This window comes from Ursus maritimus, assembly GCF_017311325.1.
Source record: "Ursus maritimus isolate PB19 chromosome X unlocalized genomic scaffold, ASM1731132v1 scaffold_X1, whole genome shotgun sequence".
Classification (NCBI taxonomy): domain Eukaryota; kingdom Metazoa; phylum Chordata; class Mammalia; order Carnivora; family Ursidae; genus Ursus; species Ursus maritimus.
In genome coordinates, this window is record NW_024423319.1 from 2,644,265 (window position 1) to 2,662,858 (window position 18,594).

Here is an 18,594-nt window from a genome sequence, read left to right on the forward strand (position 1 = left end):
GTTGAGAATTGGCGAGAAGGTCCAAAGTAGGTTTTAGGTATGATTTATAATGTGAGATCGGACGTCCTACCTCCAGCCTCTGTTTTTTGGAGGGCAGAGAAATCACTACTCAAGGAAATGTGCTGGTGAGGTGGCACTGGCATCTTTGAAGAGATCAGTACTGACTCTCTTCTGCAAGCCATTGCTGGAAGCAAGTGGCGCTGGCATGGAACTGGCAATCAAGGGAGATGACAGGATTCTCAAAGACAGGGTCCAATGGTGGCACAAAACTACCAGGAGCAAGGTGGGCATCATTACCATACTGGACACAAGGCCAGGGTGGGGGTCAGTCTCATTTGACCGACCAGAATCTGTGGCAATATAGATAGCATAGATAGTAGGTAATAGTGTTCTAGGGTCTGGATGTATGCGCAGCTGACTCGGTATTACTTGATTCTCCTAAGGGGAAAAAAAAAGAGAGAGAGAGAGAGAGAGAGCCGGCAAGCAGAAAGCTGATGCTAGCAACTGTGGTGGAAAACTGTAGTTCCCAGCAAGTGTCAGGTCTAAGATCAGCCCATGGGCCCAGAGCCCTTTGATTAAGGTGGAGGTCAGAAAAACCCAGCCAACCCTTTCCCAAAAACCTGTGTCTATTTACCAAGGTAAATGTGCACTGTGGTAAGGAGAATACCTGCATTTGAAAAAATATATTGAATATGAGTTCTCTGCTTATAAAGGGCTTCTGAAGTCTAGATAATAATAGTTCTGCCTCATTTTAATCTGACAGGAAATCAATGGTTCTGTGGATCATCCAGGAGTTTGTTGTTGTTCTTTTTTCCCTCCAGGCTCTCAATATATAGTTGGCAATAATATACTTGGTAGGTGGCAGAATCTTCATATTAGCACAAGTGACATTATATGGGAAGGTGCACATGGAGGCCTATGAAGCTGCTATCTCTTTACAATATAAGAAAAAGAAAAAGCAGTACTGATTCTATACTAAGAAAGGAGAAGAGAGTCAGATTACTAAAATCAGAAATGAAAGTGGGGACGTTACTATCGGCCTTACAGAGATTGAAAAAAAAAGATAGCAAGTGAATGCTATGAACAATTACACCAAAATTTAGACAAGTTAGATGAAATGGACAATTTCCTGGAAACAAACAAACTAACAAAACTCACTCATGAGGAAATAGAAATTCTCAATAAACCTATAAAAAAAGTAAAGAGATTGAATCTATTATCCAGAACCTCAGAACAAAGAAAAGCTCAGGACTTGGTGGCTTCACTGGTGAATTCTACCAAATGCTTAAGAAAAATTATAAATCCTTCTCAAACTCTTCCCAAAAAGTAGAAGAGGGAAACTTCCTAACTCATTCTGAGGCCAACCTTACCCTGATAGCAAGGTGAGACTAAGATACCACAAGAAAAGTAAAGACCAATACCCTTACAAATATAAATGCAAAAGCTAAAAGCTATGCTAGCACACCAAACACAGCAGTTAACTTGATTAAAAGAATTTTAATTAAAGGATTATACATCATGACAAAGTGGGATTTATCACAAGCATGTAAAGGTGGTTCAACCTATGAAAATCAATATAATACAGCACATCAATAAAATGAGAGGGAACAAACCACATGATTACCACAAAATGATGCAGAAAACGCATGGGACAAAATCCTATACTCTTTCATTAGATAATGCTAAGCGAAATAAGTCAAGAGGAGAAAAACAATTATCATATGGTTTCACTCATTTATGGAACATAAGTAGGAAGATCGGTAGGAGAAGAAAGGGAAGAAGAAGGGGGTGTAAACAGAAGGAAATGAAGCATGAGACACTATGGACTCTGGGAAACAAACTGAGGGCTTCAGAGGGGAGGGGGTGGGGGAATGGGATAGGCCAGTGATGGGTAGTAAGGAGGGCATGTGTTGCATGGTGTACTGGGTGTTATACACAAGTAATGAATCGTGGAACACTACATCAAAAACTAGGGATGTACTGTATGGTGACTAACATAAAATAATAAAATAATAAAAAATGTTATTATTAAAAAATAAAAAATAATTTTAACTGAATTTTTAAAAAAGAAAGCATTCAGAAAACAAAGATTAGAAGGGAACTTCCTCAACTTGAAAATGGGCATTTATGAAGAACACACAGCTAATACCATACTCCATGATGGGTATTAAGGAGAGCACGTGTTGGGAGGAGCACTGGGTGTTATATGCAGCTAATGATGTTGAACACTACAACAAAAACTTACGATTTACTGTATGTTGGCTAACCGAACATAATGGGAAAAAACAACCTTGGAGCTAAAAAAAAAAAAAAAAAAAAGAAAGAAAAAGAAAAAAAAAGAATGAAAGTATCCCAAGACCACGAAAAAGTCAAAATGTTGACTTCTGCCATTTCTATTCAACATTGTACTGAATATTCTAGGCAGAGCAATTAGTCAAGGAAAAGAAATAAAAGGCATCAAATGTGGAAAAGGAGAAATAAAACTACACACTTCTCCAAAGAAGGGCTTACGAATGGCTAACAGACACATGAAAAAATGTCCAACATCATTAGCCATCAGGGAAATTCAAATCAAAACCACACTGAGATACCACCTTACGCCAGTTAGAATGGCAAAAATGGACAAGGCAAGAAACAACAATTGTTGGAGAGGATGTGGAGAAAGGGGATCCCTCCTACACTGTTGGTGGGAATGCAAGCTGGTACAGCCACTTTGGAAAACTCTGTGGAGGTCCCAGCTCCTTGGGGTTCGGGGGTGAAGGTAGAGAGGGGTTGTGGGCCAGGGAGGGGACTTTGGAGTTTCCTTAGTCTAAGGAGATGGGGAGCCACAGGGAGGACTTGTCACTGGGAGGAGCGGGAGGTCTGGTAGTGTTGCAAAGAGTTTGCTCTGGCTGCCATGTGTGTGGGAGTGAGGTAGACAGAGAGCTCAGACTGGAGGCTGGGAGAGCAGGAGATGGGGCCAGGAAACATGGAGACGTGGAGAGGATCAGCAGTCACCAACTAGACTTGATCAAATCCCACAATGGGTTAGATTGGGAGTGAAGAACAAAGGGCGGGAGGGAGAATCCTGGCATCTTTCCTGGAGCAACCAGGTGGAAGGCGGAGCCGTTGGGGGAAGGCCAGGGAAGAAGCTAGTGTGTGGAGGGGGACGAAGTGCTCCTGTTTGGACATCTTCATTCTGAAATTCCCATGAGACATCCAAGTAGGCAGTTTGATGAGCATGTGTGGAGCTCAGAGATGGGCTCCCACCCAGAGACAGAACATTTGGAGCCGTCAGCAGGCAGATGGTCCCTCGGATGAGAGGACCTCAGGTGAGAATGGTATTGGAGGCACCAAGGGTCCTGGGGCTGAGGCTGGGAGCCCACTGCCACCACACTGAACTCAAGCAAAGGAGAAGGAGGAGGGAGTTCCAAGGATGGGCAGGCAAAGAGGGAGGAGATTAGCCCAAAGGTGGGGGCTCACAGAAGCCAAGAAAGGAAAAGGTTTTGAGAAGGAAGGAGGGTCAACTGTGCTGAGAAGTGGAGCAAAATGAGGGCTGAGAGGTGATAAAGGAAAGGTAGTTGTGGCGTCACAGCCCAGCCCGGGCAGAGGGGGGAATGGGTACCCCAAGGTAGAGCCAGAGAGTCCTGGACTTGGAGTCAGCAGGTATGGAAGGAAGGAGAGTAGGAAGAGGCGAGGCTGAAAACAGCGGGAATGAATTGACAGTCGGCCTACAGGCCAGCTGGGCAGTTGGTGACATGAGACCCAAATATGTTCCCACAGGAGCACCCTCCCTGAGGAAGGATCCCAGGTAAATCATGGCAGAAACCAGGAAAGAGGACAACGTGGGGTGCAAGCCATGGCAGGGCTAACACCAAGGTTTGGGGGACAGAAATTCTCGTGGTGGGTGTTAAGAGCAGCAGTTCACCGTATTAGGAGAGGCAGTCTTGGCCCTCAGCGGGGAGAAAGGGAGGGAGTCCACACACGAGGCCGACTGGGAAAGCTGGTTTGTGACAGAACACCTGCGTTTCTTCATTTACCTAGCATTTACCACCCAGGAGATAAGAAAGCTGGAGGAGTAAGACCACAGGGGCCAGCCAAGCTCCAACTATGAGACCAACTCCAACGCAGCCTGCTTCTGGGCGATGGGTGAGTGTAGAAAAAATGAGAGTGCCTTCGGCCTTGATGCTGGAAACTTTCTCCTAGAAACAGGCCAATGAGGCTTCTCAGCAGTGGGGAGGAAATGAGCAAAGGAGATTCACAGAAGAGGAACTGGGGATGGATGACACACTTGTGCAAGGATGCCCAACCTCACTGCCGACCAGGGAAACACAAGGCACACAATAACGAGGTAGTGCTTCTCCCCATAGGGGTGGGCAAGCGGTCAAGGCTGGACAAGACCAAAGGCTGCTCGGGCTGTGGGGCGCACAGGACCACACCTATGCTGCTGGTGGAAGTGAACACCGGTTCAGCCACTCATGGGAGATAACAGGTTAGCAACACCTAGCCATGGCAGTGATAGGCACCCAAGTGCCCAGGTCCCAGCAAAACCACTTCTTGGTGTTACGTGCCAGAGCCTGTTGTGCCAACAGCAGCTCAGACAGGCATGCATGGGGTGCTGGTGGCAGCAGTGTCTGTAATAGCCGAAGACTGGGAACAGTGTGAATGCCCATCCATACAGTCATAGACAAATAAACCAGGGCTGTGATTCAACAAAGAGCATGAGTGAGCTGGGTGCTCGGAGGAAACCTTGACCGGTATAGCCTGAGTGTGCAAAGCAAGTCACAGAAGAGGATGTCTGACCGGATGCCAGGCAAGAAAAGAGAAGGGGGGCAGACAGGCAACAACACCAGAGGGTGTGACCCCGAGGGAACCTGTCTGCCGTCTGACCAGCAGAGAGGCTGTGCACATGGCCCCCAGACTCCCATGACAGGACAGGTGCAGGGTGCCAAGACCCAGAGGGACTGGAGCTCCATTTCGAGTGGCGGCAGCACTGCCCTGGTACAGTGACTAGCCTGGGTAGCAAAAGAAAGGGGGAGGATCTGTGGAAGAAGGCTGACTTGGGGCCAGACAGACAGAGGTCTCTGGGGAGGCACAACACCCATGCTGCTCTCAGGGGCCAAGAGAGCAAATGTCTCAGAGCCCTTTAGGCTGGCGAGGGCACAGGGGGCAGGGGACACATCCAGTGCTCCACTCCCAGCCTAGCGGCTCTCCTGTACACAACACCCTGAGGTAGAGACCCCAATTCTGTCATTCCACTGAAGCCCAGAGAAGGGGCAAGGACTTGCCCAAGGACGCATGGTAAGATACAGGCCCAAGGGGTTGACCTCTAAGTACCTGGAGTGAGCAACACAGGAGAGGGTCCCTGGCACCCTCCTTGGGGCTGGCCACTGGCACTGGGGTAACGACGCGCCTTGGCCGGCAGTGCACCCACGCGCGAGCGTGGGGACTGCCGACCCTCCTCCGTTGGGGTGCAGTGTGTGAGTGCTCGTGTGCGCATGTGGCATCTATTCCACGGAATCGCACCCGGACGAGGTGCTTCTCGCCTAGCTGGGACAGGACCAGTTCTGGGTGGGGTGGAGGAGGGTGGAAGCAGGCGAAGAAGCCCCCAGAACGCCCCCCCCATCCCGTTCCCCACCCATGCCAGAACGCAGCGCTGGCGGGCGCATCTCGGGCCTGTCCAGCCCCTCTCTGGTGGGCACCCGGGGATGTGGAACCCTCGCCACGCTGACTCCCTGAGGGCACGTTCCGGGAGCGGGCTGTGGACGGGCTGGGTCTAGGATGGGGGCACCGACTCGCGGATCCCCAGGGTCCCCACCTGTGCCAGCGCCCCGGGGGGCGGGGAAGAGCAGGTGACGTCACGCGCGGTCCCGGGTGCCCGCGGCGGTGGCGCCCGGCCGCGTGACCCGCGCGCCAATGGCCCGGCGGTCTCCGGGGCGACGCGGAGGGTCCTCGCTCCGCCGCCACTGCGCCCCCGCCCCGAGTCCGCACTGCAGAGAGTGGTGGCGAGCCGGCGCCGGCGCGCTGGCCCACGTGCCGCGCGGAGAGAGGGACAGGGAGAGGAAGAAGGAGAGGGAGTGCGAGAAAGCCACGGAAAGAGGGGCGCACGACCCGGCCGCTGCTCTGCGCAGCCCCTGCGGCGCCCCTCCTGCTGGGACCTCCACCAGGAAGGACCCCGACCCAGCGGAAGGTACCAGACCCGGGGAGGGTGCGCTTGGCCCCCAAGAGACCCCGCCACCCTCCACCCGCCCCAGCAGGACTGCGGCAGCCCGCGGGGACGGGGGGACGGGGTGGGGAGGGGGCTGTGGCCCCTGCGGGCCGGTGGAAGGAGGGGCAGGGGTCGAGCCCGGGCGGCAAAGGCGACGCCCCGCGGGAGGAGCGTCACCTGGGGGAGGGAGAGGGGGTGCCGGCATTAACCTTGCTCTCGCCCGGTTCGTATTCACAGGCTGTGGAGACCCGGGCCGCTCTCTCCGAGTCCTAGACCCCCCCCCCAATTCATTTTCCCCCGCCCAGTACCACCCTGGTCTGCGTGGGGAACCGTTTCCTGCCCCTAGTATCAGCCCCGCGCCAGCGGAAATTGCGCGCGATGGCGGTGACGATGCTGCAGGACTGGTGCAGGTGGATGGGCGTCAGCGCTCGAAGGGGTCTGCTCATTCTGGGCATCCCGGAGGACTGTGATGAAGCCGAACTCCAAGAGTCCCTGGAGGCCTCCCTGTGGCCCATGGGTCACTTTACCGTGCTGGGCAAAGTGTTTCGAGAGGAGGATAATGCCACTGCGGCCCTGGTCGAGCTTGACCAGGAAGTCAACTATGCTTTGGTCCCCAGGGAAATCCCGGGCACCGGGGGTCCCTGGAACGTGGTCTTTGTGCCCCGTTGCTCAGGCGAGGAGTTTCTCAGTCGCGTGTTTTACTTCCTGGAGCAACAGGGGCAGACGGTGGAGAGTGTGGCTGGGGCCCTGGGGCTGGGACTGCGCAGGGTGTGCTGGCTCCGATCGGTCAGTCAGGCAGTCCGGCCCTGGGTGGAGACCATGCGGTATCAGCGCCTGGGCGTGTTTTCCGGAAGGGATCAGCCCGCCCCGGGGGAGGAGTCCTTTGAGGCCTGGCTAGACCACACCGCCGATATGCTACATGTGTGGCAGGGGGTCTCAGAAAGGGAGAAGAGGAGGCGGCTGATGGAAGGCCTTCGAGGGATGGCCCTGCAGCTCGTGCATGGACTCCTGGCGGAGAACCCTGCCAGGACAGCGCAGGACTGCCTGGCGGCTCTGATCCAGGTGTTCGGAAACAACGAGTCTCAGGCGACCATCCGGGTGAAGTGTTTGACCGCTCAGCAGCAGTCAGGCGAGCGGCTTTCTGCTTTCCTGTTGCGGCTGGAAGTCCTGCTGCAGAAAGCCATTGAGAAGGGGGCCCTGGCCAGAGCCTCCGCTGATCACGTGCGCCTGAGGCAGGTGCTCACCAGGGCCAACCTCACAAAGCCTCTGGATGAAGCGCTGAGGAAGCTGAGAATGGTTGGGAGGCCTCCAAGTTTCCTAGAGATGCTGGGGCTTGTTCGCGAGTCTGAGGCATGGGAGGCCAGTCTAGCCAGAAGCGAGAGAGCCCAGGCAGAGGAAGGGGCTGGTGCCCGGGCCAATGCCCACGCCGGTGCCAGAGCCAATGCTAAGGCAGAGGATGATAAGGTGGAGGAGAAGGAGCAGGGGGAGCAGGAGGAGGACAGTGAGGATCGTGACACTGTCCCTGCAGGCCTACGTCAAGTAAGACCCTCAGAGGCCCCTGGGGGCCCCACCCCTGCCCTGATGGGCAGTGCTTCCAGGGCGGGCCCAGGAGGTCCTGGCTGTGAGCCAGAGGGCCTCGCCCAGGCAGGAGAGCAGGAGGCTGGGGAGTCCCCCGAGGAGGGGCTCGAGCCCATCCCAGAGGAGTCGGGAAAAGAGGATGGGGCTGGGGAGACGAGTCCCTCCAAGTCCTCCTCAGGCAAATAGGCTCAGAAGGCCCAGGGGCCCCCTCTCCTCTCAGGCAGACCTGGGAGCCTAGCACCAGCCTATGAGAAGCTTCCTTCCCCTGCAGCCTGGAAGGGCTGTGGGGGCAAGGAGAGCAAAGACTGTGAGGAGAAGATCCCCAGGCCAGAGCCTTGGCTCAGCCTGAGGTGGGGTGCTAGGTAGTTGGCTGGCTTTGGTGTGACTGGGTGTGCAGGGAAACTTTTGTTCCAAAGCAGGAGGAGGACGAGAAAGAGGAGAAGAAAAAGGTGTAGGAGAGGAAGAGGAAGAGAAGGAAAAGGTAGAGGAGAGAGGGAGGAAGGGGGAGGACTTGGTGGTGGAAGGTGTTTCTGCTTTTGTTTGTACAGTGCCACTGGAGACCAGGAGATCACAGGCAAGGAGACCTGGGACTGGTCTGGTGAACCACAATTCAGCAGCTGCCAATACCAAGTCCAGCTCCATCCCTGCCAATTTGGACAGCTGGCTTGGGGCAGCCCTGAGTGGCCAGTTCCAGCCTAGATGAGGGGCACCTGAAAATGTCTGCCACCCACACTGGACTGCGAGATGTTAGGGACCATCTCAAGGGTGCCAGCCTCTTGGGTCTCCCAAGAGGGGGACTCTCATTCAGTGACCCCCGGGGCACGTTGCTCCATGTTCCGGGAAGCCCACTTGTGTCTCTGTAGGGCCCTTTGTGACCCACGTGTCCAGTTACTCCCCCTCCCCGCTAGTTACCATTCCTGTGCAGAGCCTTGAGGTGTGCAGGAGCCCGCGGTGGGTGTCCTGGCCTACCGGGGCAGCCACCTCTCAGCCCGGGAGCGTGCCATGAGCTGCGGTGGGAACCAAGGCTCTGCTCGCTCTCTTCCCGTGCTGTGAGCTCAACCTCTGCTTTCTCGGTGTAGATTTAGGCCAGCCGCTGCTTGTTCTTGTGGAGATGTGTGTGTGTTCTTATCCGAGCAGCTGCCCCCACCCCACCCCGGAGTTCCGGAGCCCGGTTCCAGGAGATGGCGGGAAGGATGCCCCCAGGGCACGGCTGGTGCTCACCCCGTGACCTCAGGAAGGAAGAACCGGACCAAGGATAGAGGTGGCCGGCGGGAGTCTCCACGGCAACTGTGCTCTGATGTGCCACCCTGTTGTTACTTGTGACTCTGTTTCCTTGGCTTGGCCGAGTGTCCCCTGCTGCGTTTTCCAGCGTCCTGGGACTGTCCTGTGCAGGCCACGGGGCAGGACCAGGCCCTAGCATGCCGGCCAGAGGGGAGGGTGCCCTGGAGTGAGGGGACGTGGCCAGCGTCCATCGTCCTGGCCAGAGGTGGATCGAGGGGCCCTCAGGAAGGGAGACTGAGGCAGGAGGGCCACGGTGTTGGGGGAAGCAGAGGCACCTCGTGTGGGACCCCAAGAGGAGGGGGTCCGTGACCTATGGGCTCTAGTGGCCGTTAGATGTCCCTCTGTCTGTTGTCATTCCTTTTCTTTGATGGTTTCAGTAAATGTTTCTCTTCAATAAATTTCATTGAATGTTTCACCTGAGTCTCTCCTCTGCTATGGGCAATTGAGGGAAGGGTCTATTGGGGTTGGAGGAGGGAGCCACAGAAAAGATTTTTTTTTAAAGATTTTATTTATTTATTCGACAGGATAGAGACAGCTACAGAAAAGATTTTTGTCCAGTTCCCGTGGGAGACTTCTCCAGTGAGAGGTTATGTGAGGCACTTTGATGGGAAGACTAGGATATGATCAGGAACTTCCTCGTATTTTACAGTTGAATTATAAAATTTTGGGGTTCCATTGGTTCTCATTGTGGGATCGTCCTGTCTTTCCCTTTTGAAATTGAGTGGGAATAATCATGGTTTTCTCTTTTACGAAGCTAAAGGGGCCACTGCCATCCAGGTCCTGGGATTGTAGATTGCTTAAGGTGTGCAATGAATGGAATGGGGCAATGCATCAAAGAGCTGTCATGCCTCCAACACCTATAGCATCCTTGTTGAGAAAGTCAGTATTAAAAAGTGATAGGGTTTTTGAAGAACTCTAAATGTGTTTTAATTTGAGTTATCCTAAATGTGAAAATCTCACCATGGAACAACATTTTTAAAAAAGATGGGCATATTTTCCTATACCACCTCCATTTGCAAACAGACTTGCTGTCAGGGAAAAGAAAAAGACTAGGCTGGGGCGCCTGGGTGGCACAGCGGTTAAGCGTCCGCCTTCGGCTCAGGGCGTGATCCCGGCGTTGTGGGATCAAGCCCCACATCAGGCTCTTCTGCTATGAGCCTGCTTCTTCCTCTCCCACTCCCCCTGCTTGTGTTCCCTCTCTCACTGGCTGTCTCTCTGTCACATAAATAAATTAAATCTTAAAAAAAAAGAAAAAAAAGAAGCCCACATCCCTAAGATCTCTATAAAACAAGGGCACACGCCTACTTGGATGTCTCATGGGAATTTCAGAATGAAGATGTCCAAACAGGAGCACTTCGTCCCCCTCCACACACTAGCTTCTTCCCTGGCCTTCCCCCAACGGCTCCGCCTTCCACCTGGTTGCTCCAGGAAAGATGCCAGGATTCTCCCTCCCGCCCTTTGTTCTTCACTCCCAATCTAACCCATTGTGGGATTTGATCAAGTCTAGTTGGTGACTGCTGATCCTCTCCACGTCTCCATGTTTCCTGGCCCCATCTCCTGCTCTCCCAGCCTCCAGTCTGAGCTCTCTGTCTACCTCACTCCCACACGCATGGCAGCCAGAGCAAACTCTTTGCAACACTACCAGACCTCCCGCTCCTCCCAGTGACAAGTCCTCCCTGTGGCTCCCCATCTCCTTAGACTAAGGAAACTCCAAAGTCCCCTCCCTGGCCCACAACCCCTCTCTACCTTCACCCCCGAACCCCAAGGAGCTGTCCTCTTCTTTCCCTACCACCCGCCCCTGCACCTCTCAGCAAACTCCTGCTTCATTGGCCTTCTCAGCTGGCCCCATAGCACCACACCCAGCTCTTCCTCACCTGTGGCCTTTGTCTTCCTTCCTCCTCTGTGTGAGACAACCCACCCCAAGAACGTCCCATGGTGGTGGCCTCCTCCTCCTCCTCCTCTTCCTCATTCAGATCTCAGCAGAAATGTCCTCTCCTACCAAAGCCCTCCTCTGCCCGGCCACCTACATTGAAAGTGGAACCTGGAATACTCTCCATCCATATTGACATTAGCAGCATTGATTTATGTGTCAAGAGAGATAGCAGAGATTTTGGTCTCTGCTTTGGGGCATTAGGGCCTCCCTCCCAAGATGGCCTTGTCCATGTTTCTCACCCCAGGGTCCCCAGTGCCCAGAACAGAGTCTGACACACAGGAGGCTCTCAGTACCTTCTTTCAAGCAAACACCTGAATCTGTCAGCCTGCTCCCATCTGCCAGGGGCCTGGGACCTTTACCCGAGGGCTGTGGAGAGCCTCAGTGGGTTTGAAGTGAGGGGATGACAATGATCAGACCTGCTGTGTGGTGAACTGAGCAGCAGGGAGGTAAGTTTGGAGCAGAGGGTGGCTTCTGCAGTAGGCTAGAAGGACAGACCAGACAGTGATGGCCTGGGCCTCCTGAGGCAGAGGGTTTAAGAGAAAGGAGAGGATATAGTCTCCAGAGAGGGAGAAGGCACAGGGAGGGCTCAAGCAGGGTCCCAGATTTCTCACTTGTGTGTGGGCCCCAGAGGATGGGAGGGTACTTCCCTGACATGGGGATCACACCAGCAATTGCCTTTCCTCTCACCTTTTGTGAGAAGAGGTGTTGGTAAGTGGGGTGACAGGGGCAGGGATGAGCTCCTGTGGCCACATTTGCATTTGAGAGTCCTGTGTGACACCAGGTAGATACACACTGTGCCTTCCTCCTCCTATCCCCACCACAACCCAGGCCCTGTGGGCAGCTGGGCTCCCTGCTGGGCGTAAAAGAATTGTAATTGTGTCACCTGCTTGGCTCAGCTCCCAGGGTCTTCCATCTTTTGGCTTGGTCCCCATGATTGCCAGTACTGGGCCCTGCACAGGGCTGGTGCCCAGCAGATACTAACCATGTGGAGAAATAAACACAGAAACACTTCACTGTGTGGTGGTGCAGAGATGCTTCAACCAAGATTCACAGAGGGCCTGGGCTGCTAGGTGACTGGAGGCTCCCATAACACACCTCCTCCAGTAGTAGCTGTTGCAAATAAAGTCCAAGGGATGGCCAGCCTGGCTGAGCACATAGAACACAGGCACGGCAGCAGAGGAGGGTTTCAGTGTTTCTCTTTACCTGGCTGCTCCCTAGCTGGGTGACCTCGGATGTGTCCCTTAACCTCCACAGGTTGAGGGGGAGCGCTGTCTTCTCACAACCCAGGAAGGGCTTCTCTGCTTTGCATCACAATCGCCAAGGGCCCAAGCCCTGCACAGCCAAATGGACCCCTCCTGTCTCCTCCAGGGAGAACCTGGAGTTCCCTCCTATCTTCTTACCAGGCAGTGCCCACCCACACTTCCTCAACTGTGGCTTCAGACCAGGTCCTTGCCAGCCGAAGACTGTTCTGGCTCCTCAACAGCCCTCTTCCTCTACCACCCCCTCTGCTCACACACCCAGCTCCTGCTCCCAGCGTCTGGGGGCTCCCTGCCCTGCCCTAAACCTTCCACAGGCTCCTAGGCAGCCAGGCAGGGTCCTCTCCTCCCTTTCTGAACCCACCATTCCCTTGCTGGCTGCTCCTACCTGGGGAACAGTACCTCCTCAGCTACTTCCTGGCTGCCGGCTCGCTCTCCACCTGCCCACTGAAACCTCACAGGTGCAGGTGGCTCCTTTTGGGCTCACACGGCCCTTTGGAGCATCACCCCAACATGGCACTCATGCTTCCCCACTCAGAGTACTGCTGGGCTGGGTAAGTGGCAGCATGTCTTCCATCGGTCCTTCACAGACCTGGTTGCCTGCAGCACACTCTGTAACTCTTGACAGTCCCTCTGGGGGAGCTGGGTGGCATCAGACTCAGTATAAATGTGGGAATTGGGATGTGGCCAGGCTCGAGTGGTGGCCAGCCTGTCTCTGCCTTGGGTCAGGGTTAGGATGGTTCTCATGTCGAGAATTGGTGATGGCAATGTGAATTGTCAGAACATCTTCAGACATCTGCGTGCAGTCATTTTAAACAACTCATCCACCTACTTTGTGACCCAGCCCTGGCACTCCTACTTTTTTACCCAGGAGAATGGAACACAAGGATGTTACCCAGGAGAACGGACTTACTCAAGGATGTGCCCATCAGCTTTCATCATAATAGCCCCATACCGGAGCCAACCCAAATGCCCACCAGCAGGAGAAGGGATACAGGGCTTGCTGTGAATCCCTACGCTGTGGACCTCTGACCCTCACAACCACATGGGTGTGTCTCACAGACTATATGCAAAGTGAGAAAAGTTAGACACCAGAGTGTGACACCGTATGATTCCATTGATACAGAATGCAAGAGCAGGCAAAAAGGATCTGTGGTGCAGGAAATTCCAAGGCGATTGCCTCCAGGGAGGTAGGAATGACTGGCAAGGAGGTCAAAGGTACTTTCTGGGAAGACATAAATGCTCTGTAGCTTGACAGTCAGCTGGGTCACTCACTGGGTGGATGCAATTTTCAAAATGCATTGAACTGTGTACACTTTGAACAGAGGCAGCAGTAAAATGAACCATGTTCTTTAAGGCTCCGTTATGGAGCACCTGGTGCTATGAATTTTGTCTCCCCAGTGTTTGTATGAGTGTATGTATGTATGTTTGTATGCCGAAGCCCTACACCCCAGTGGCTGTATTTGGAGATAAGGCCTATAAGGGGGCAATTAAGGTTAAATGAGATCATAAGGCCCTGGTCCGATAGGATCTCCTAAGAAGAGATGCCAGAGAGCTCTCTGTCTGTCTGTCTCTCTCTTACTGTCTCTCTTTCTCCCCTCTCCCCCACCCCGAAGGCACAAAGAAGAGGTTCTGTGAGCACACAAAGAGATGGCAGCCACCTACAAGTTAGGAAGAGAGCTCTCAGCAGAAACCAACCATGCTGGCACCCTGATCTCAGACTTCTAGCCTCCAGAACTATAAGAAAATCAAGGTCTGTCGTTTAAGCTACCCATTCTGGGGTATCTCCTTATGGTGGCCTGAGCTGACTAAGACACCTGGGTTCCCTTGTGTTTGCCTGGGAGAGTCACACTTCCTTGGAGAATCCCTATTTCCTCATCTGTCAATCAGAGTCATCTGCCTGTCCCACTGGAAGGCCATCAGAATCCCCCGTGAGACTGTATGTGGTAGTGTCTTGAAGATTCCAAGTTCTTGTATTCTCTTGAGGTGATATTGTGTTGCCTGCCATGATGGGTGCAGTGCCTCTACCCAGGCTCCGCCTCCTGTATATGGTGCAAGGTGAGTGGTCAGGGTCAGAGCCCCAGTGAGGGAGGGGGTAGTGGAAACTCAGGATCCTTCAGTCATGAAGGTTCTGGGAATGACAGTTTCCAGGCTGTGGAGTTGAGCTACTGCAAGGCAGGGCTGGCCCAGTGTTCTCAGGCTTGATCCCCATCTTCCAGCCCAGCCTCCTCAAAGCCTAGCCATGGCCGTTGCCGTTTCCTAGGAATGAAGCCAGTAAAAGGAGGGCAAGTCTGTCTCTCCTGACCTGCCACCACTGTGCCTGAAATACGGGTGTGTCCTGCCCTATAATACCTTGACTCAGGTGAACTGAGTCCACTTCCTCCCTCAGGGTCCCGGCTCAGCCCAGCCCAGTCCAATGGGCCCTCAGTGAGCTCTGAAGCCGCCTGCTTGTCCATGCCCCCCCTTCCTGGGCTGCTTCTCTCCTAACCTCCAGCCTTCTCCAAATGCAAGTGCTCCTTTAGCCTCTGGGGGCCACGTGTACAGGGGACTTCCTGTCCCTCTCCCTTGGGAAGGAAAGATATGTTTTATCTTTTCCCTCCCTCCCTCCTCCCCACAGAGAAGGAAATTCCATCCCTGTGAACTTGGGGAGCTCCCAAGGCCTTCCCCAGACAAAATGAGGACCTTCTTTAATTCATCCAACAAGGAGTTAAGCTGTACCCTCTGTGTTCCACTCATTATAGTATGTGCTGAGCCTACGCCTATACATCAGAGCAGAAGTACACCCTGCCCAACTCAGTGCACAGTCTAAGGGGTGACCTCAGACCATAAGGAAATCATCCCCCAAGCAAACGTAGAAGGATAAACTCTGTCATATCCATCAAGGGGATCCACTCCACCCCTACCCCAGTGCCCTAGCATCCATTCAGGTGGCAGCAAATGCACTCTTTGTGTGCATTTCCTTCCAGGAATGGATGGTACAGTGGTACAAAGGATTAACCAATGTTCACCGAGTGCTTCTTCCAAGTCAAGTATGGCTCTAGAGTTCAGGGATCTGGGCAGTGAACACAACAAAAAAAGTACAAAGAGAATAAAGGGTGTAGCTCTTGGCCTCTTTTTTCTTCTTCTCCCCTCCCCTTTTTTTCACTTCTATGGAGCCTGGCAAAGACCATCCTCTTGAAAACTATGACTCTTGGCTGTTGGAGTCAAGTGCTTGAAACAGAAAAGTCTCAGTGTCAAGACAAAACTTTTAGTGTCAAGACAAAACTTTTACTGAACACAGACACACACAGACACACACAGACACACACACACACACACACACACACACACACACACACACACACCAAAACAACAACAACAAAAAAACCCGGGCTCATCAAGTGTGGAGAACTCAGAGCATAGGCAGTGCCCCATAAACTGTAGTGTAGGGAGGAGTGAAGGGAGGCCAAAGAACTGTTCTCTTGTTCAAAAGGAACTGAGAGCTTGACCGGTGGACGGGTTGGGAACACATGTGGAAGGACTGTAATTTTGATTTTTAAAAAATCACTCCAGGGATGTACTGTATGGTGAATAACATAATATAATAAAAAAATATTATTATAATAAAAAAATCACTCTTGAGTCTTTGTGGATCTGCTTTAAGTATTCATACCTGCTAATACGTATAGAATGGTAAATATGACTAGTGCTATGAAGGAAAGGTACACAGTGCTATATTAGAACTCTCAAGGGGGATATGAATCAGTCTAGAAAGTCAAGGAAGTCTTTCCTAAAAAATGGCATGGGCGTTGAGACCTGAAGGACTTGTAGGGGATACCTAGGGGAAGGAAGAAGGCAAGCGCATTCCAGGCCAAGGGTACAGCAGTATTCAAGTGTCCAGTGGTGGGAACAATATTGCCTAAGAGGGGCTGAAATATGACAGGTCAAGCAAGGGTGAAAGGCTGGTTTGAGATCACCACGATTGGCAGACAGGTTATCAGAACTCACAGGCTGTTTAAATGAGGGTTAAGAATTGTAGCCCGGGGTTAAGAATTCAAAACACAATGGGAAGTCACTGAAGAATTTCTAAGCAAGGGATTAATGTGATCAGATTTACATCTTAAGAGATCACTCTTGCTGCAGTGTGGGGAAAGTTTTGGATGGGGCAAGGTGGTCTTTTGGAAGACCAGTTAGTGGGATACTATAGAATCCTAGCCAGCAGAGAACATTTATTCTTGTACCTCATTGTACAGTGAGCAAACACTGACTGCTTAGTTGGGAAGCAGTCAGTGTTTGCTCACAAACCCTCTCAAACAATTCTGAGGAACTGTATATCCCCTCACACATGGAAGTTGACATCTAAAATATTTCACTCTAAGTCTAAATAGTAAATATGTCATTTCTGCTATGTCGTAACTGTTGACATTTTAAAACAAAACTTTAACATCGCTATTTTGATGGCACCCATTGAAATCTAAATATCCTGGCAATTTGACATCTATCACCATCTACTTAAAAACACACACAAAAAAGCTCTCCTTTAAGCTGGAAAATCGACATCCACATTTCATCTCCATGAACTTATATCTCCATCCCCCTTCCCTCACATAATTTTATCTGAAAGCAGTCTATCTTTTATCCTCAATGTCTTTTGTAGGACCCTATAGTGTTTCTCTGCAACAAAAATATATAAACAAATTTAAATGTTATTTTATTCATTGTGATTTTCATTCACTGTGCTAAGACTCCACATTTTTGAAGTTTCCACCACCACAATTATTGGTCATAATACCCAGTTGCTCAGAATAATGAAGTAGTAAAATTTTTGAAAAATAATTGACATGAGAAGTAAAATTTGGTTGTAAATGAATCTTTAGGAGAGATGGATGGGATTTTTTTCCCCAATGAATTAATGTTTTCATGGAGAAGAATGAACTGTGTGAATACGAGGCACGATTATTTACCCTTTTTTTTTTAATCCTAAGAAGCAGATGAGCCTAGCCACAGCAGTTGAAAAACAAAAAGAGAGGGAAGGGGAGTTAAGATGGCGGAGGAGTAGGGGACTCCTTTTTCAGCCGGTCCCCCTGAGTCAAGCTGGATAGGTACCAGACCAGCCTAAATAACCACGGAATCAGCCTAGGACGCAGGAAGATACATCTGGATCTCTACAAATGAACATCTCCAGCGCTGAGTATTGAGGTACCAAGAGGGGAGCCGTAAAACCGCGCACAGATAGCGGAAGATAAACGGGAGGGAGCCGCCACGTTTGGGCGCTGGGAAGCGGCAGCCACCTGCACGGGGGAGCGGGCGGACCCATGGTGGGCACCCGCGAGAGAGCGGACTGAGACCGGTGAGCCGTGAACGCGCGCCACCAGGCATCTCGCGGAACACCGGAATCCCGGTGCGCTCACGGGATCCAGACTGAGACCGGGAGCTCCCGGAGCGTGCGCGGGGCGGCTGGCGGGCCACCTGCACGGGGGAGCAGGCGGACTCGTGGTCGGCACCCGCGAAACAGCAGACTGAGGCCCTTAACCGGGTGCGCGCGCCACCAGGCTTCTCACGGAACTCCGGAATCGCGGTGTGCTCACCGGGCATAGACTGAGACCGGGAGACCCGGGAGCGCGCGGGGCGGCCGGTGGCTGGTGGCATTAGAAACACAAAGGACAGAGACGCGCCGGCCCTGGAAGTGAGGGACAGGGACGCCGGGTGTGGGGCGCACATCCCGGGACGCTGCAGGGTTGAGCAGCACCCACAGTAACAGAGTTAAAGTGGCCAGAACATCAGTGGAGAACGGGCCGGTCCCTCTGTTCTGTGACAGAGGCTGAGATTCAGTCACTCCTGCTCTGACTCTCAGAAGAGGCATAGCCGACCGCCAGGGAAAGCTGCCAGAGAACAAAAACCTGGAAATACCGGCTCAGAGAGTGCCCATCCCCATCCCCCCTCGCAGGGGACACGGAGACTCTACCCAAACAGGGTTGCCTGAGTATCGGCGTGGCAGGCCCCTCCCTCAGAACACAGAAGGCAGGCTGAAAAATCAAGAAGCCCACAACCCGGGGCACCTGGGTGGCGCAGTCATTGAGCACCTGTCTCTGGCTTAGGGCGTGATCCCAGCATTCCGGAAAGGAGTCCCTCATCGGGCTCCTCCACTGGGAGCCTGCTTCTTCCTCTCCCACTCCCCTGCTTCTGTTCCCGTTCTTGCTGACTGTCTGTCTCCCTCTCTCAGATAAATAAATAAATAAAATCTTTAAAGAAGAAGCCCACATCTCTAAGATCCCTATAAAACAAGGGGCACGGCCTGGGACCCAGTCAATAATTTGGGCTCTGGACAACCCCGCAACCTCTCCTCATCAGAATGACAAGAAGGAGAAGCCCCCCCCCCC

The 18,594-nt window shown here is 52.6% G+C and overlaps 1 protein-coding gene across 1 annotated transcript; it reads left to right on the forward strand.

Annotated features, from left to right (window-relative positions):
• The first annotated feature begins 6,448 nt into the window (after positions 1 to 6,448).
• Positions 6,449 to 7,977, forward strand: PNMA6A (PNMA family member 6A). The gene has a single exon (XM_008703045.2). The coding sequence runs from the start codon at positions 6,566 to 6,568 to the stop codon at positions 7,949 to 7,951; it is 1,386 nt and encodes a 461-aa protein (XP_008701267.2). The 5' UTR covers positions 6,449 to 6,565; the 3' UTR covers positions 7,952 to 7,977.
• The last annotated feature ends 10,617 nt before the right edge of the window (positions 7,978 to 18,594 follow it).